This window comes from Archocentrus centrarchus, unplaced genomic scaffold, assembly GCF_007364275.1.
Source record: "Archocentrus centrarchus isolate MPI-CPG fArcCen1 unplaced genomic scaffold, fArcCen1 scaffold_30_ctg1, whole genome shotgun sequence".
Taxonomy (NCBI): Eukaryota; Metazoa; Chordata; class Actinopteri; order Cichliformes; family Cichlidae; genus Archocentrus; species Archocentrus centrarchus.
The window spans coordinates 875,533-891,568 of record NW_022060259.1 but is presented as its reverse complement, the minus strand read 5'-3'; the positions used below and the strand labels follow the sequence as shown (position 1 = coordinate 891,568).

Here is a 16,036-nt window from a genome sequence, read left to right as displayed (position 1 = left end):
CTTCAAGTGCAGTTTGTCCATAAATATCAGCTTTTATGCATTAAATTATAAGACACAATCTGAAACAACAAACTTGTTTTGTATTCAACTGCAGAACATGATGTTAAAATAACTGTGTTATAATATTTTTATGGAGAGTTTGTTTTCCAATCTAAGCATTACTGCCTAAATGAACCAGAATATGGTTGCCATGGATTTTGGGCGATCCAAATTCAAAGTACATGTGAGTCCAAATAACAGGCAAACTGCTGAAGCAAGTCTTTAATATTGTCTTTGACCATACATCCCCTTAAATATAATGGCATTGGATGTGGGCTAGAGATGCACGGAGCATTAACTCTGCAAACAGCCAGCATGCAAACTGTGAAGGAGGGCTCATCTCTCCAACTTGGTAGAATTGTAACAGGGCTACAGACGTGGTGGAGGAAGCACACATGGATGCGGGAATTCTCTTTACCTGACGTGCAGTTTATTTACAAATGCTGACAACAAGGCAGCTCAGGCTGGTGCTATAGCAACAAAAGAATTAAAACTATACAAAAACAAACTCAACACTTTTCAAAAGAACTTAAGGAAACCCAGAAATCAACTGAAACAAAAACCAAAGGCTCGGCCCATGACTACTGGACAACTGGCAGGTAGCCTTGAACTCTCACTCAGGAGCATCAACCCAAGCTTAAAAAGTGTAAGCCCCTTCCCAGAATAAACCATGTAAGCATTTAACAATTAATTCACATAATAGATAATTTTACACATAAGTATAGAAAAACATATTTACCACTTCTGAAGCTTTTACACTGAACCACAAATACACAAGTTTGCTTATGACTATAAGCAAACTTGACTAAGACTATTTGTAAAAGGAAAAGAGTCATAAACTCCCCTCTGTTTATTAATTTTGTATGCTGCAAAAAAGATTTGGAATCTGCTACTTCCCTTTTGACTGTCTGGACCTCCAAGATGGAGCTCAGCAACCTTCAAACAGTTCAATAATACTGATAATTGAAATTACTTTTCAGTAATAAATGGTTTTGAATGTTTTGGCCCACTGTGTGTTTATTTTTATAGTATGAAAATAAAGATGATGTTAATGCTTAGGAAAATTACCAGAAGTATGCATCCAATTAAATCTAGCTAAGACTCAACCAGTGAAGGACTGATCCAGAGCAGCACTAGCGTCACATTCACAACTAAAACAGCACCTCTTTTTCACTGGCTACATGTAACAGAACAATAGAAGTTGTCATTCCAGTGTGTTGTTGGCCCTAAGTACATTTAGTCCTCAAGAGGACATGGGTTACCCCATGTCAAATGTAATTACTTCATTTCAAACACAAGGTGGTCACATACTGTAGCCATCAGTTGGAGTGTAGAATAATCTGAGCACAAAACAAATTTCACTGTTCAAAAGCTTGCATACTTCACTGTATGTGTGCTGTGGAGACCAAGTAACAACTCTTAACTAATTTTGTGGGAGTACTGGAAATGACCTTTCAAGAAATGCAGACCAAACTGTTGTTATAACTGGAATGCCTTTGAGGACAACAGTCAGTGCAGTTATGTCAGGAGTCTAATAACAGAAGACAGAAAAGATCAGTAAAGAGGCAATTTTACCAAGGATGAATCAAATCAGGAGTAAAATTGATTGGTCTAGATTAATACTAATAAACTGCAAAACCAAAGTAATTACCATCCACTTGATGTCCTTCATTAATTAATTCAGTTAGTTTGGACCTGCAGAAGATCAAGATTATTGCTGACAATTCCATTAAACTCAGGAAATGTCTCAAAAAGAAGAAGGGGAAGAAGGGGAGAAGAATCAGCACATTATTTATCAACTGATTTAATTCTTAATGACTGTGGAAAATAAAATGTGAAATATAGAAAGAGGAATGGGGGAGGGGAGGGCTGGTTACCTCTGAGTACTTAAGTACAATATAGATTAAATGTACTTTACATTTACAGATGTATATTCCATCACTGAAAAGCAACATTTCCAAGTGTAGAGTTTTATCCCAACTCAAGTAAACTGAGTTGAGTTTTTTCAACCCAAGTTATTGGTAACTTACATAAAGTGAATGTTACTAACAAGTTGATAAAAACTGAGTTGTGTCAACTTTTTTTTATTTTTAATTATGCACTATGTTAATATTTACAGTGTAATGAACACCGGTCAAACATCACCTTATGACCACTTCCCTAAAATTGTGTTGGTTCCCTTTTGGTGCCAAAACAGCCCTGACTACACCCCTGAAGTTGTGCTGTGGTATCTGCACCAAGATGTTAGCAACAGATTCTTTAGGTCCTGTAAGTTGTGAGGTCCGGATTCTATAGATCGGACTTTGGGGGCCAGGTCAACACCCCAAACTTCTTATCGTGCTCCTCAAACTAGATTTGTGGTAGGGTGCATTATCCTGGTGAAAGAGACCACAGCCATCAGGGAATGCCATTTCCATGAAAGGGTGTACATGGTCTGCAACAGTGCTTAGGTAGCTGGTACATGTCAAAGTAACATCCACATTGATGACAGCACCCAAGGTTTCCCAGCAGAACATTGCCTAAAGCAACAAACTGCCTCCACTGGCTTGCCCTCTTCCTGTAGTGCATCCTAGCGCCAAGTGTTCCCCAGGTAAGTTCATTCACCCAGCCATCCATGTGATGTAAAAGAAAATGTGATTCATCAGACCAGCCCACCTTCTTACTTTGCTCCGTGGTCCAGTTCTGATGCTCAAGTGAACCAAATGACCTGGTTCTTAGACGGTGCTTTTCTACTTGAGCACTCAATGCCTCATTCACCCATTCATACAAACACTTTTTTTTTGTTGTTTTTAATAATATGGACACCCTGACTGCCCCATACACAACAATCTGCGATGCAATATGTATTCTCACACCTTTCTATCAGAACCAGCATGAACTTTTTCAGTAATTTGAGCTGCAGTAGTTTGTCTGTTGGGCCGGCTCACACAGGCTAGCCTTTAATGCCCAGGTGAGCCTTGATGGCCCATGATCCTGTTGCTGGTTCACTACTATGAACCTGGAACTGACCACTGCAGACCAGCAACACCCTACAAGAGCTGCAGTTTCAGCGATGATCCGACTCCAGTTTGGCTCTTGTCAAATCCTTATGCTCCCAATTTTTTCTGCTTCTAACACATCAGCTTTCAGGACAAAATGTTCACTAGCTATATAAAACATCTTGCTCAAGGATACTTTGGCATGCAGACTGTAGAATTGAACCACCAGACTTCCAATCAGTAGATGACCTGTACTACCTCCTGAGCCACAGCCACCCCAATTTAGACTTCAAGTCACATTTTGCCACACATTCAGCACTTTATCTAGCTCAAGCCCAGGGCAACTTTACAATCAGAAATTAACCTGACCTGTGGAAGAAGATAACCCAGGTGGGCACAAGGGGAACACGAACTCCACACAGAAAGGCACTAGCCGAACAGGAGATTCAAACCAGGAACATTCTTTCTGTGAAGCGACAGTGCTAGCCACCCAGTGTAGTTACACTGAAAATATATGTAACACAGAGATTGTTGTAGATGTGGAAAAATTGTCTAAAAAAATACACGACAGTATTGTTGAGAGTCTAAAGCCAGCAGTCTGACTCTCTGACCCAGCCATTGCTTTACATTTTACCATTTTGGCATTTTATTTCAAATCCCTGTTCTGATTTACAAATACCGTAATTTGTATCATTCATGATTTTTGTTTCCTGTCATAATAATCGCGTGAATTCTGTCTTATCTTATAAATATCTTTTATTCAGTGACTCCAGGGCTGGATTAATGCATTGTTCCCCTTATTAATCAATATTTAGATAGTAGATGAGTGTGAAGTGAGAGTATATCAGAATTACAACCTTCAGTATAATAAAAGCCGTGTCTCTTTAACTGAGGTATTCTCAGGACGGGGTGGGGGGGTGGATGGGTTCATCGGGTTCATGTAGTATTGGACGCCTCCTCCCATTTCAGGTTGGCTGCTTCCTTGGCTTCCTTAGTAAAAGGGGAGGTATAAGGCAAATACTTGATAGAAAATGGAATGGAAGTTTGAACTGGAAATAGCTAAATAGGAGAACTTGACCTTTACTCGGGACACAGAAAGTCAACCAGCTGATGACTCCAAACTAGCTGCCATTTTCAGGTCATTCGAGGCATCTCGCTAAATTGTGTGTTGCTCCTGCAAGTTGTATGAGTAAGCCTGCTTTATTCGCCTATTAATTCCCATCTGGAATGGACGAACGCTTTGTCCTGTGCTGTCTAGTGGTGGAATATAAATCATGATGGCTGATGGCTGTTGCAAAGGAATGGAAAGAGGCAGGGGTAAGATTGCATCAGACTCTTTACCAAGACATGCATTTCCTCAGCAATATGTTCAGACCTGGTCACAGCAGCAAGGAAATGACATCCAGGAATTAGCTTCCAAACGCGTCGACATCCAGAAGAAACGCTTCTATCTGGATGTCAAGCAGAGTGTACGCGGCCGTTTCCTCAAAATAGCAGAGGTGTGGATAGGAAGGGGCCGTCATGATAACATCAGAAAGAGCAAGCTGACGTTGTCTATGTCGATGGCTCCCGCTCTACGCTACTGTCTGGGAGACTTTATAGATTATTACGCCCGCATTGGACTGCGGGGAGGGCTGGCGCCTCCGCAGGTCGACGAGCACAGTAACAATGGTCAGGGCCGCGGGAATGACTCCCGCAAAAGAGCGCAGGAGCAGCACACGACCCTGTCTCCCACCGGCTCGGCCGTGTCCGACGATCACGCACACCGTGTCCTCAAGAGCGAATTTATTGAGAGAGACAACAGAAAGTACTTTCTGGACCTAAAAGAGAACCAGAGAGGTAGGTTCCTCCGCATACGACAGACTGTGAGCAAAGGACACGGCACAATGGGCTACTATGGCCAGGGCATCGAACAGACCATAGTGCTACCCGCACAGGGGCTTATTGAGTTTAGAGACGCTCTGTCACAGCTCATTGAAGACTACGGGGACGAAGAGAGCGACGACCGCGGCCGAGCAGGGTCCAGGAATCGCAACGATAATCCCGAGCTTCCAGAGGCTGCATCTTTCCGAGTGGACAACAAAAGGTTTTACTTTGACGTGGGTTCAAACCGGTACGGCATCTTTTTAAAAATTAGTGAAGTGCGCCAGCCGTATAGAAACACCATCACAGTTCCCCTGAAAGCCTGGGCCAGATTTGGAGAGAATTTCATCAGGTATGAGGAGGAGATGCGACGAATCTTTTCTTGTCATAAAGAGAAGAGGACAGACGGCCGGCAGGACAGTGAGGAGCAGGAGGACTGACCTTCACGGTACTTTTGCATGTAGCCTAGATTAGGGATTCAGTTAATGATGAACATTTTTTGTCCAGATGTGATAGTAACATGACGTACTGTATGTGCCCCTACCATATTACCCAGATGCCATGTACTTCATGAACTTTTCAGTTTATTTGCCAAGGGCTGGTAAACTCCAAACTTTAACATGCCAAGAAGTCAGTCGTCCTCTCCTCAGTGCTGTTTGATGCATTTCAGTGCCATCCCCGGACTCCCCCCCCCCACCACACACATACGTAGCTTGTCATTTCAGGGGTGCACTGTACAATAACGTAAACTTTAACTATAAGTTAAGGTGACACTATTGGTATCTTTTAATATTTTGCCCCCAAAGCAATATGGTTAACAGTTTTATAAGACACAACTGTGCAGAAAGTCTGTCACCTTAGATGAACTGCCATAATGTGTTCAGCAGAGTTTGGTTTTTGTGAAAAGTACAATGTAAGAAATGATACAAAAGAAAAATATTACTCTTTATTAATGAAGAGAATACCTCATATATTGCACATGATTGGTTGCTGGGCCTCCAGCTAGCAAATAAACCCCAAGCTTGAACTTAATGTGCAATACACATGAGCAGCATTATCGAACACCTGCAACCCAACTGGACAAATGGAGAAGAAGTTCAATTACAGGAATCAGGATGGATGTTAGGTTTCTTTTAATTGCTACTTTTGTTGAATAACAAACGGTGGCTCTGGGAAATGAGTGTTGTAATAGAGGAATGCTGCTTAGACTTGAAAAGAAAAGAAAACACACACACACACACACACACACACACACACACACACACACACACACACACACACACACACACACACACACACACACACACACATTGCGACATTCATCATATACTGCTGGTGTGTGCTGCCTTTTCAGTGGTCCAGTTAGTACCTTTACTGGAAGTTTGTCATTCATTTTAACAGTTTCAGTTTATGTTGCCACATGTGAGACACAGAAGATGTTGCTTTGCACATCAATGATAATGCTGGCAAAAATGAACTCAAACGCTTTCATTTTAGTGACACAGCTCGTTCTGCAGTGCAGTGCTTTAGGCCAATCAAATATGTGCAAATGACCGGACTAGAATACCCTGCAATGTGTTAAATGTAGCACTGTGCTGATTTGCTGCTTACCTCGCCAGCATCACAATGAGGGGAGACATGTTGTGCTGTAGAAGCCTGCTTTAAACAAGTGCAAGGACACTACGTGATGGCCTGGTTTGTGATAAGCCTCCACACTGGAGTCAGTATGTATTCATTCACAAAAGTAGGAGAGGCAAAAGGATTTAAAAAAACTTTATAGGTACTGCAGTCTAGCGCCAGTGATTCTATCCAACACAAGCACTTTGTCTACATACACAAGAGTGTTTGTCTTGTGCAGATGATATTTGTCTTAGTCAGCTAATTCAGATTCATACACTATAATTTTAGTTGATTACTAGCTTTGAAACTTAAACAGTTGAAAAAGAACTGGCTTGTAGAATTGCTGACTGAATAGGTCACTTTATGAATAAATATATTTACTGTAAGAGCACTTGGAGTGGTAAATAAAACTAGAAAATAGCTATATAAATGCAGGTCCATTCACCAATCCAAAAATACAGCTTGAACAGAAGAATTAAGACACACAGATCTCGAAAGAGTAATTGTGTCACAGGAGTTACAGTATTTATACTATATCCTAATTATACCCTAATACTCAAATTTACACACTATGTTGTCAGAAGGAAAGGTATTTTACATGTGTTCTGCTGAACACAAGATGGTCAGATGCTCTGTTTAGTGGCTGCTCCTTCAGTGCCTGCACTGCTATACATAAAGCATTTGACAGAGCCTGAAGTCATACACAGCCACGAAAAAATAGACGTGAAGTGAGAAAAGATGCCCCAGGGTGCACGACTGCTGCGAGTGTTGCTGTTTTTTTCACATGAATTTGAAGCATACAGCACTGATGGTAGATAAGCACTAAACTCAGAGAGACGAGGTCTCCTGGATGAACATGCCTCTCTTATAACCAAGCCGTTTCTACTAATTATAAACACTTTGGAAAAAAGAATCACTCCTTCTTATTTTCAGTATTTATTTGTAGTACGAGGAGGTAAAATGTTATTTAGGTAATCTGTTTCTGTCATCTCAGGAGTCCTGTGATTTATCTTGCAGGACCTCAGTGTACTGATTTCCAGTTTAGGAACTACTGGTATAAATGTTCCCAATGCTAGCTGAATAGTTTTGACTTTAATTTTTTTGCAGCTGTGCAAAATAAAGAGCATTTTATGCTATTTTAATAAACGCCCCTAAAAAATCTTTACACAGGAAAAAAAAGTAATAAAATCAAACATAAAAGTTTGTCCCTTATGTGATACCTTAGGTACTGTGCTGCTTAATGTTTTATTTTTTACATTATGTGGTGCTATGGAAATGTTTTGACACATTTTTTTGTGAGGTTGTTGTTACCCAGTTTTCAGTATTACAGCTCAGGTCTGTATTTTTTAGCATGATGTAAAAAGATTAAGGTCAAGGTACAAACTGGGTTTATTACCTTCACGTCAGCAAACACCTCCGTACTTACTGGTAAAATGGGAGTGTTGGCATAGAAAGGGCTCAACATCCAGCTCAAATGGGTCTATAAACCATCTTTATACCATTATGCTTGTTTCTGCAGAACCGTGTAGTTTACCTTTCCAGCAAGTGATGAAGTTGTGTGAAAGTGTAAATGTCTTGTGCGTTCTTTTTGACTTTGAGTCCTTAAAATCCATCCAAGTGCTGCTACTTCATTTAAGCTCGGATGGCATTTCGCTGTACATTTAGCTACGTTTGTACTCTGTGACCAGTGTAAAAGCAGAGCTGGTCACGCTGACCAAGAGCCCAAGCCAGACTTTGACTTAAGCATCATACAACTGCATTTATTGTTGTGCTGCTCAAACCTTTGATTCAGTGTAAGGCGACAACCTGGATTCCACTTCAGTGAAATGATTTCAGTTTTGATTTACAGAAACTCAGTAGACCCTCCAATAAAACTGATTTATGTGTAGTACACAAAATACAGTATGTAAATAATAGCTGTGGTGAGAGCAAGACATAGATCAACCTCTGTGTCTGTTTTTAAAAAAAGCTGAAAGATACCTTTAAAAACATAAACTCCATCCATCCATCCATCCATCCATCCATCCATCTTCTTCCTCCATCCAAGTCAGGGTTCGGGGGGGCGACAACCAGAGAGAGAGAGACAGGCAACCATTCACACCTGCGGGCAATTTAGAATCACCCCACTAACCCCACCTAACTGCAAGAATAAACTCAACAAGTTGAATAGAATCAGTTAGTACTTGCTAATCTTTATGTGAATTATTTAATTGAAGTAGCTTTTGTTCGCTTATAGTACCACTGAAAACTGATTCATTATTTTACTGTGAGTGAAAATATAATTTCTGTTATAATTTCTAACAGGAGCAAATTAGAAGGGCAGCTTTATAAGAAAAGTAGTTGACGTTACAGTTGAGGTACATCCTTTGAGATTAGATAGTATTCATGAAGTACAGGTCCTAATAATCTAAATTACTTTGACTCTTGATGTATTGGTGGAAATTTTTTCGCTGAAGTGTGCAACTTTTGAAATTATCATGAAGGAAGTCGGACTTCCCAGCAGCTGCTGATGCAGATGTGGGGAGGTTGAGGGCATATCTAAACGGGAACAAGTTAAAGATACATATGTGATACGTCACATGTCTGATTTGGGCTCTTTGTCTCAGTGCAGCTGTCATCTCTGTTCAGTGGATTTGAGATTTAATGAAACAAGGAGGGGGCAAAAAAAGCAAAACATGTTTAAAAATGATTTAAAAAAGAGTGTTAACATTTTTGTAGTTTTAGTAGCCGATTCTTGTAATGCCTTTAGTGCTTGAAAAGCACAGGACTAGTTGGGTTTGGTGTGTGTTGTACAGTCTGGTGAAGAGTGTGAGTTGTTTTATTTTCCTACAAATGGCAAAATATATATTAACTGGGTACAATTCAAAGCACAGTTTATTTTGAAAATTAATTGAAATGAAAAGATTTAATTAACTTATTACAGTAAAGCATTGATTGTCACTGAATTAGGCAAATTTTCTCATCATCAATGACTTTATGTTGAAGGTGGAATGTGACATCCTTTAAAGTTATAGTGGATATTTCTTTCATAAATTCCAAAATGAATAGCACTTTAAATAAAAGCTGCACTTTCGTTCTGCTGCTTTGTAATCAGTTGACATAGAGGGACCATTTCTAGCTATGCCTTTGGTGTAAAGTGACAATCATGGTTCCCTGTTAAAGAATCTGATGAGCTGTGCTTAAAAATTCCCATCAGTGTCTGTGTTGGTGTTTGACAGCTTCTTATTGAGGAGACACTCTGGAGTTTTACATCTGTATGTGTATATTCATGCTACCGCCATATAACAGTCACCATATGTACTGAGACTCTAGAGTCTCACAGAATCATGTGAAATTAAATGGTCATGTCAACATAATTCTATTATGTTGACATGAACAGTGTGACGATAACTGTACTTGAACAGAAAACTACTGGTTAAAAAAGAATGTCAAGTATTGTTATAATTGTTATTTTGAATGACAATTGACACATCAAAATATTTCAGTGGTATCCTTTTGTCGGGGCACTGAGTCACTTGAAAAGTGAAAAACCTTTTTTAAATTTTACACCTGTGTTGAATTATGCTACAGTCTGGTTTAAACTAGGCTGTAGCATGAGTAATGTGCACGGGGTGCGCTGTAGAGCTTCTCTATAGCATAGTTTATTCTGTTATTATTCTAATTGCATTAGAATCACTAACATGGTGATGAAAAAGAATGAAGTAAATTTGGCAACTTTTGCAGTTAACATCTGTCAGACAACCTTATTCACCCCATCAGCTTTCAGCTCATTTATGCATAAAACAAACATGAAAATCTACTAAAACAGCAAAGATATGTGTGAAACAGACATAATTAGCATTAAAGACTAGATAGATCTAGAAAGTGATTGGCTTTTAGTTTTGTTTTATAGTTGATAATTACTCTTTTTTTAATTTTTCCTAGAATTGGTTCCAGAGGACATAGTTCATAGGTACATTATTTATAAATGATTAAAGTACAGTAAATAAACTGTTTAACAGGCGGATATGAGAGGTTATAGATTCCTGACATTCCTCACAGAAAATAGCTGCTGTGGTCAGCTTGTCTTCAGTGACAGTGGGGGCCAGATTTAATAGTTTTTATGTTTTTAATCTTCTATGTTAAGTATATTGAGTTTACATGTAATGAAATGTGCTATATAAAAAAAAATTGCCATCGATAGAGTGAAAAATGGAAAAAAAACAAAAACGATTATTTCAGTGCAACTGAACTTGGCTTCTTTAATGTGTAATAATGCAGTGTATCCAACATTTGAGACACAAATAAAAAGCAAAGGAAACAAAAAAGGTCCAACTTTGTTCACAAACTTTCACTTCTTGAGTCCAGTTTGACAGCTAGCTGAGGAAGACCATGACACTACGTGACAACTCGATACATTAAATTAGCGTGATTCTTTTTGTGTGTTTCCAAGGTTAAGAGTGAGATTTTCTTGTCCAAATTATGTGTTGTCAGTCTTGCCCTGAATACGATGTTTTCATTATAACACGTTATGCTTTTGTCAGAACCACAGTCTGAAGTATGAAAGCACAAGAAGCATCTTATGCAGCTGTATTTGACCACTTTGAGTACAAAAGCACTACATATGTACAAGTCTGTTTATCATTTACCACATGTGCTCTTCATTGTCAGGCAGGTGTCATCCCATAGAAAATCAGTCAAAACTGAAAAAAAAATGACACACTCAGAATAAGCTGATCTTTATGTTTTTTTTTTTTTTAAATGAAACTACTTTCATACTATGAATATTCTCAAAGGTATAATCTGTTTAAGTACATGGGTTGGGTCCAGTACTTTTAATTAGCAGTTTTTTTTTTCCCATAATGTTTGAGCCCACATAACTTCACAAGTACAGCACAAGAAATGTTCATTTAGGCTCTGGTAAAAACTGTGGCTTAATTCAATTCAGTTTTATTTATATCACAACAAACAGTCGCCTCAAGGCTCTTTATATTGTAGGTAAAGACGCTACAATAATGCAGAAAAAACCCAACAGTCAAAACGACCCCCTATGAGCAGCACATGGCGACAGTGGGAAGGAAAAACTCCCTTTTAACAGGAAGAAACCTCCAGCAGAACCAGGCTCAGGGAGGGGGGGTCATCTGCTGTGAGGGGAGAGAGACAGGACAAGAGACACACTGTGGAAGAGAGTCAGAGATTAATAATTATTTAATCAATTTTACATCCACTCCAAGTGTCACAATGTAAGACAAATCACTGGTTCAGCTTGATTTCTTTTTAAAATGAAGTATCAGTAGTATCAGCATCATGGAGTATATTGTAATTTAAGAAAGTGCATATTTGGTTACGTTTATTGCCACGTGGGATTTACCTCATAATTCCTTCCATGTCAATTTTTGAATACAATTATACCTTCCACACCCATAAATGTAAGTTTTGGCTGTGAAGTGGAGAAACAACATTGGTGTGCTCTCTTATCAGTTTGTTGCTTCATTGTGTGTTCAGCTTGTGTGGGTTTCTTTTGACATGAGACAGCCTGTCATTTGGACTCACTTTACTAAACTTTAGTGGGAAATATCCAGTTACTGTGAAACGTGCGTTCAGTGCAGTCTCCTCTTTTGTTGATTCATAATTTTGATACCCCTCAGTGATCCAGGTATTTCAGCTCATGTATTTATGAAGTTATGAAGACTCTAAATTTGTGGGAAAATAACATAAAATGAAACCCATCCCATATGCACTTGGAGGACCTGTAACTTTGACAGTGTTCATAGTACGAAAATAAAATTCTGCATGGCTTCATTAAATATATTAATGTATAAAAAAATCCAGCTGATTCTGAGGGTGTCTGGTGGGAGGCACTGCTTAATTTTTAGTGGAATGACCCACATGCAAACTGCTGGTGTGGTCCTTTAAATGAGATGAGAATATCTCCAAATCCACGGACAGTAAAAAAAGGCTACAGGCTGAGGGCTACAGGTTGTTAGACTTTAACAAAAAACTCGACAAAAAGAAATTTGGACTGTTAACTGGATCTGAAGTTTCCAGCCCTGACGCCTTAAAGCATCTTCACAGTTTGACTGTGATTCATGTTCTTTATTTTGGCAGATTGCAGTGATTCAGTATAGTCATCTGAAAACTAGTCCTCCTGGGATCATTGGATAATATACTCAGATCCATGATGATTTAGACAGTCATTTTTTAAAGAAACACAGGTAGAACTCTGTTGAACTGTATGTGTTTATATGGTTGTGGTTGTGCAGGCAGAGTGATGTGAATGTACGCATACTGAAGAAGACCTGCTGAAGTTGTTTGTAGTTTTGCTTTCAACTCATCATCAGATTTTTGGAGTGGGAAATGTAGAGATATAAATGTTTGCTAATCTTTTAAAAACTGAGTGGATAACTGAAAATGTGAAAATGTGTAAATTTATATTACTGTAATGTAATGCATTGGTGTGTCCTATATTCATGTAAACTAACACTTAAAAAACAAGGAAGTTTTGTACTCTAGCACTTTCTTTACTGTGTACTGTAAAAAATTCATCTACATGTAAAGTACTGTATTAATATTCATTACTTGCCTTGTAATGTTTGAAATGATGCTACATTTAGAAATGGTTATCATGTTTTAGAGTGTATGCATGTCAATGGTTGGGTCCCAGTATAATAGGAAAATTATAAGAAATATGGTGCTATGTTATATTATATAAAGGTGCTTCTGTGGACCCCATGAATGCATGCAAAGAGGAACTATCAAAAGTAGATAAAAGAAAATTGATGTCCTATTGCTGTTCTCAAATAGTGCTGCTTCCCAAAGATGTCAGAAATTTGGAACATCCAACTTTCTGCTTGTTAAAATGCAACAACAGTCCTTCAAAACAGAATTCAGACTCATGTTTACGATACAGAAATCTGACAGCATGTCAGCGTTCTCAGCAAACATGAGTACACTGTTACCTCCACTCCTCCAAACACGCAGCGTGTTAGATGACTGGAATGTAGCATTTTAACTTGGACAAAGAAAGTTTCAGTGTTGCCATGTTCTTCCCTTTTTTTTTTTTTTTTTTTCTGAGCTACATCACTGGAATGCGTGGAGTGTAGGAAATTTCCAACTATGTAATGCATAGTATTTCTGTGAAGGATGTGCACCACCTGCATCAGGAACACATCCTACGTAATCACAGACGGTAAAGTTTAACTGTAAATAATACGACCAGCCTCTTCAGCCCTTGGATGAACCAGAACCAGAATCAGTCTGATGAAAGTGCTGATATCCAAGAGTGCTTTGACCTTAGAGGCAGTCCATCATTAGATGATCTGTTTTTTTATTTTTTAAGAAAAACAGTCATGTCTATTTACAGTTACACTGCCCTTGTGACAAAGTCTACAGATCTACAGACAATCTAACAACATCATTTTGTACTCTTAATTCATCTGATGTTTATTTATTAAATAATTTTTCATGTAGCAGTTTTTGGACAGCAAACATCAATATAGTCTTTGACAGATCAAAGTTGTCTGAGTTTGGAAAACTTTGTGTTGATTGTTGCTGGCAAAGAATTTGGAAAAAGAATAAGTCTGTGTCTATTAGTTGTATTGATCATTGTTGTTTTTTTCCCATTAAAAGATTTTGCAGGATTATCAAGGCTTTTATTTGTTTTCTATTTCAAAAATCCATCCGGTGCCATGCCACAGTGTTACAGAAAATTTATACTAAATTTATATTTTATCATAAGATATTATCATATATTCACAACTTATTAAAGGCCATGCATTCATTAAAACTGTTACACATTGTAATGCTTTGCATTATTTTGTCAAATTATTATCTGTGAGCAAAAGTACTGACAAAAGTTTGTGTCCTATTAATGATAACTCATAAATATGAGTCATGCAAGGCAGGTTTTTAGACATGCTATAATCATATAATAAACATATATTCGAGGCAAACGCTCTTATTAACATAGCTTTAACAACTCTTTCCCATAACTTCATGCTATAACATCTCCATACCTCCACAGGTTTGTTATCTGGACCAACAACCACTTAACTACTCTTCATCCTCATAGCTGCCTGCACTCCCTTCTTACTAATCCTTTGCACTTCCTAAATTACTAACTTTCCTTCATCCATCCATTCATCCATCCATCCATTCATCCATCCATCCTCCTCTCTCTCATTTTCTACATTCATCAGCTCATCAAAGTACTCCTTCCATCTTTTCAGCTCTTCTCTTGTTAGTACATTTCCATCTCAGTCCTTAATCACTAACTTGCTGCACATCCTTTCCAGCTTGATCTCTGTCTAGCCAATCAGTACAAGTCATATCCACTCACCATGCAGTTTTCTAGGGCAGTCTCAAAATGAGATATTGCCTTGGCTGTGTTACCAACCTCAGACCAATAAAATCAAATGCTAAATGTCAAGTACTGTTGTGGCAACAATTTGCAATCATTTGTAGCCATTGTCCATTAACCTTTAAAGAGCTGAGATGCTTAAACCTTAAATGGCCATTTTACCTGATGACCCAATTTACCAGAGTTCACTCTTATCTCATTGGCGTCAACTGGAAGCAACGCAGACTGCAGCTCATGAAGGATTAAGTTGCTTAATACTATCCATTAAACTGATAGTAGCAGATAGGTCTCAGGTCTCTTTTGGCAGCAAAAGGGGAACCAACACAAGATTAGGCAGGTGGTCCAGAAAGTTGGTGCACCGCTGTAGAAAATATTTGACAAGTTAAATTTTTTCCTTTCAATTAAAGTTATTCTTTTGGAAATAACCCTTGAAGGCCAACAGGTTTTTTGCCTAACCCTAAATTGCACTGCAGAATGTAGGTTTTTTTTTTTTTTTGGGTTTGTTTTGTTTTTTTACCCCCACCCCAGGATGGGGGAACGGGATATTATTATTGATATGTTTGTTTGTCTGTTTTTTCACTTAAAAAATTTGCACAAAAATGGCCAGTGACCCCTAAATCACCTGATTCAATTTTTGTCATAATTGGGTAAAGGTCAGAGGTCATGTTTTTCTGAATGGTGACCTAGTATGTTCAAATTCATACTGTAACGTTATAAACACACTTCCACAGTCGGCGATGTTCACAACAAAGGTCGTCTTTATTACCAGAAAAACGGCTGCTGTAGGCCACAGCCACGCCAACCACAACTACAACAACGGAACAGCAACACACACACACAGGCAAGCTCTCGGTCTTTTCTCTCTCTCCATGCTGCCTTCACGAACCTCCCGAACAGTCCGAAATCCCACAACATCAACACGCTCTCTAACTAAGAGAATCGCTACAATACCATAGATGCATCTACTAAACACCTCAGATGAGTAGAAAAGAGCTATATAAGAACTAGTCCATTTACCATTTACCATTTACTTAGTTCTTACTATAATAATGCCGCTCACAGAAAGTGACAATATTCTCAGTGGTTTATATTTATTATGATATTAGTATTTCTTATTCCTGGTTCTTTGCAAGTCTCTAAGGCTCATTTGCACCCCATTAAAATCTACTGAGACCTGTAATTGTGCGTTCTAAAACTT

At 38.6% G+C, this 16,036-nt stretch overlaps 1 protein-coding gene across 1 annotated transcript; it reads left to right on the top strand.

Moving 5' to 3' along the window:
* Window positions 1-3,980: 3,980 nt before the first annotated feature.
* Window positions 3,981-11,515, top strand: purg (purine-rich element binding protein G). The gene has a single exon (XM_030724068.1). It carries the CDS (start codon window positions 4,292-4,294, stop codon window positions 5,318-5,320), a length of 1,029 nt encoding a protein of 342 aa, XP_030579928.1. The 5' UTR covers window positions 3,981-4,291; the 3' UTR covers window positions 5,321-11,515.
* The last annotated feature ends 4,521 nt before the right edge of the window (window positions 11,516-16,036 follow it).

Bases quoted from the DNA above. Each gene is read 5' to 3' on its own strand.
- purg (XM_030724068.1), top strand. From the start codon at position 4,292: ATGATGGCTGATGGCTGTTGCAAAGGAATGGAAAGAGGCAGGGGTAAG.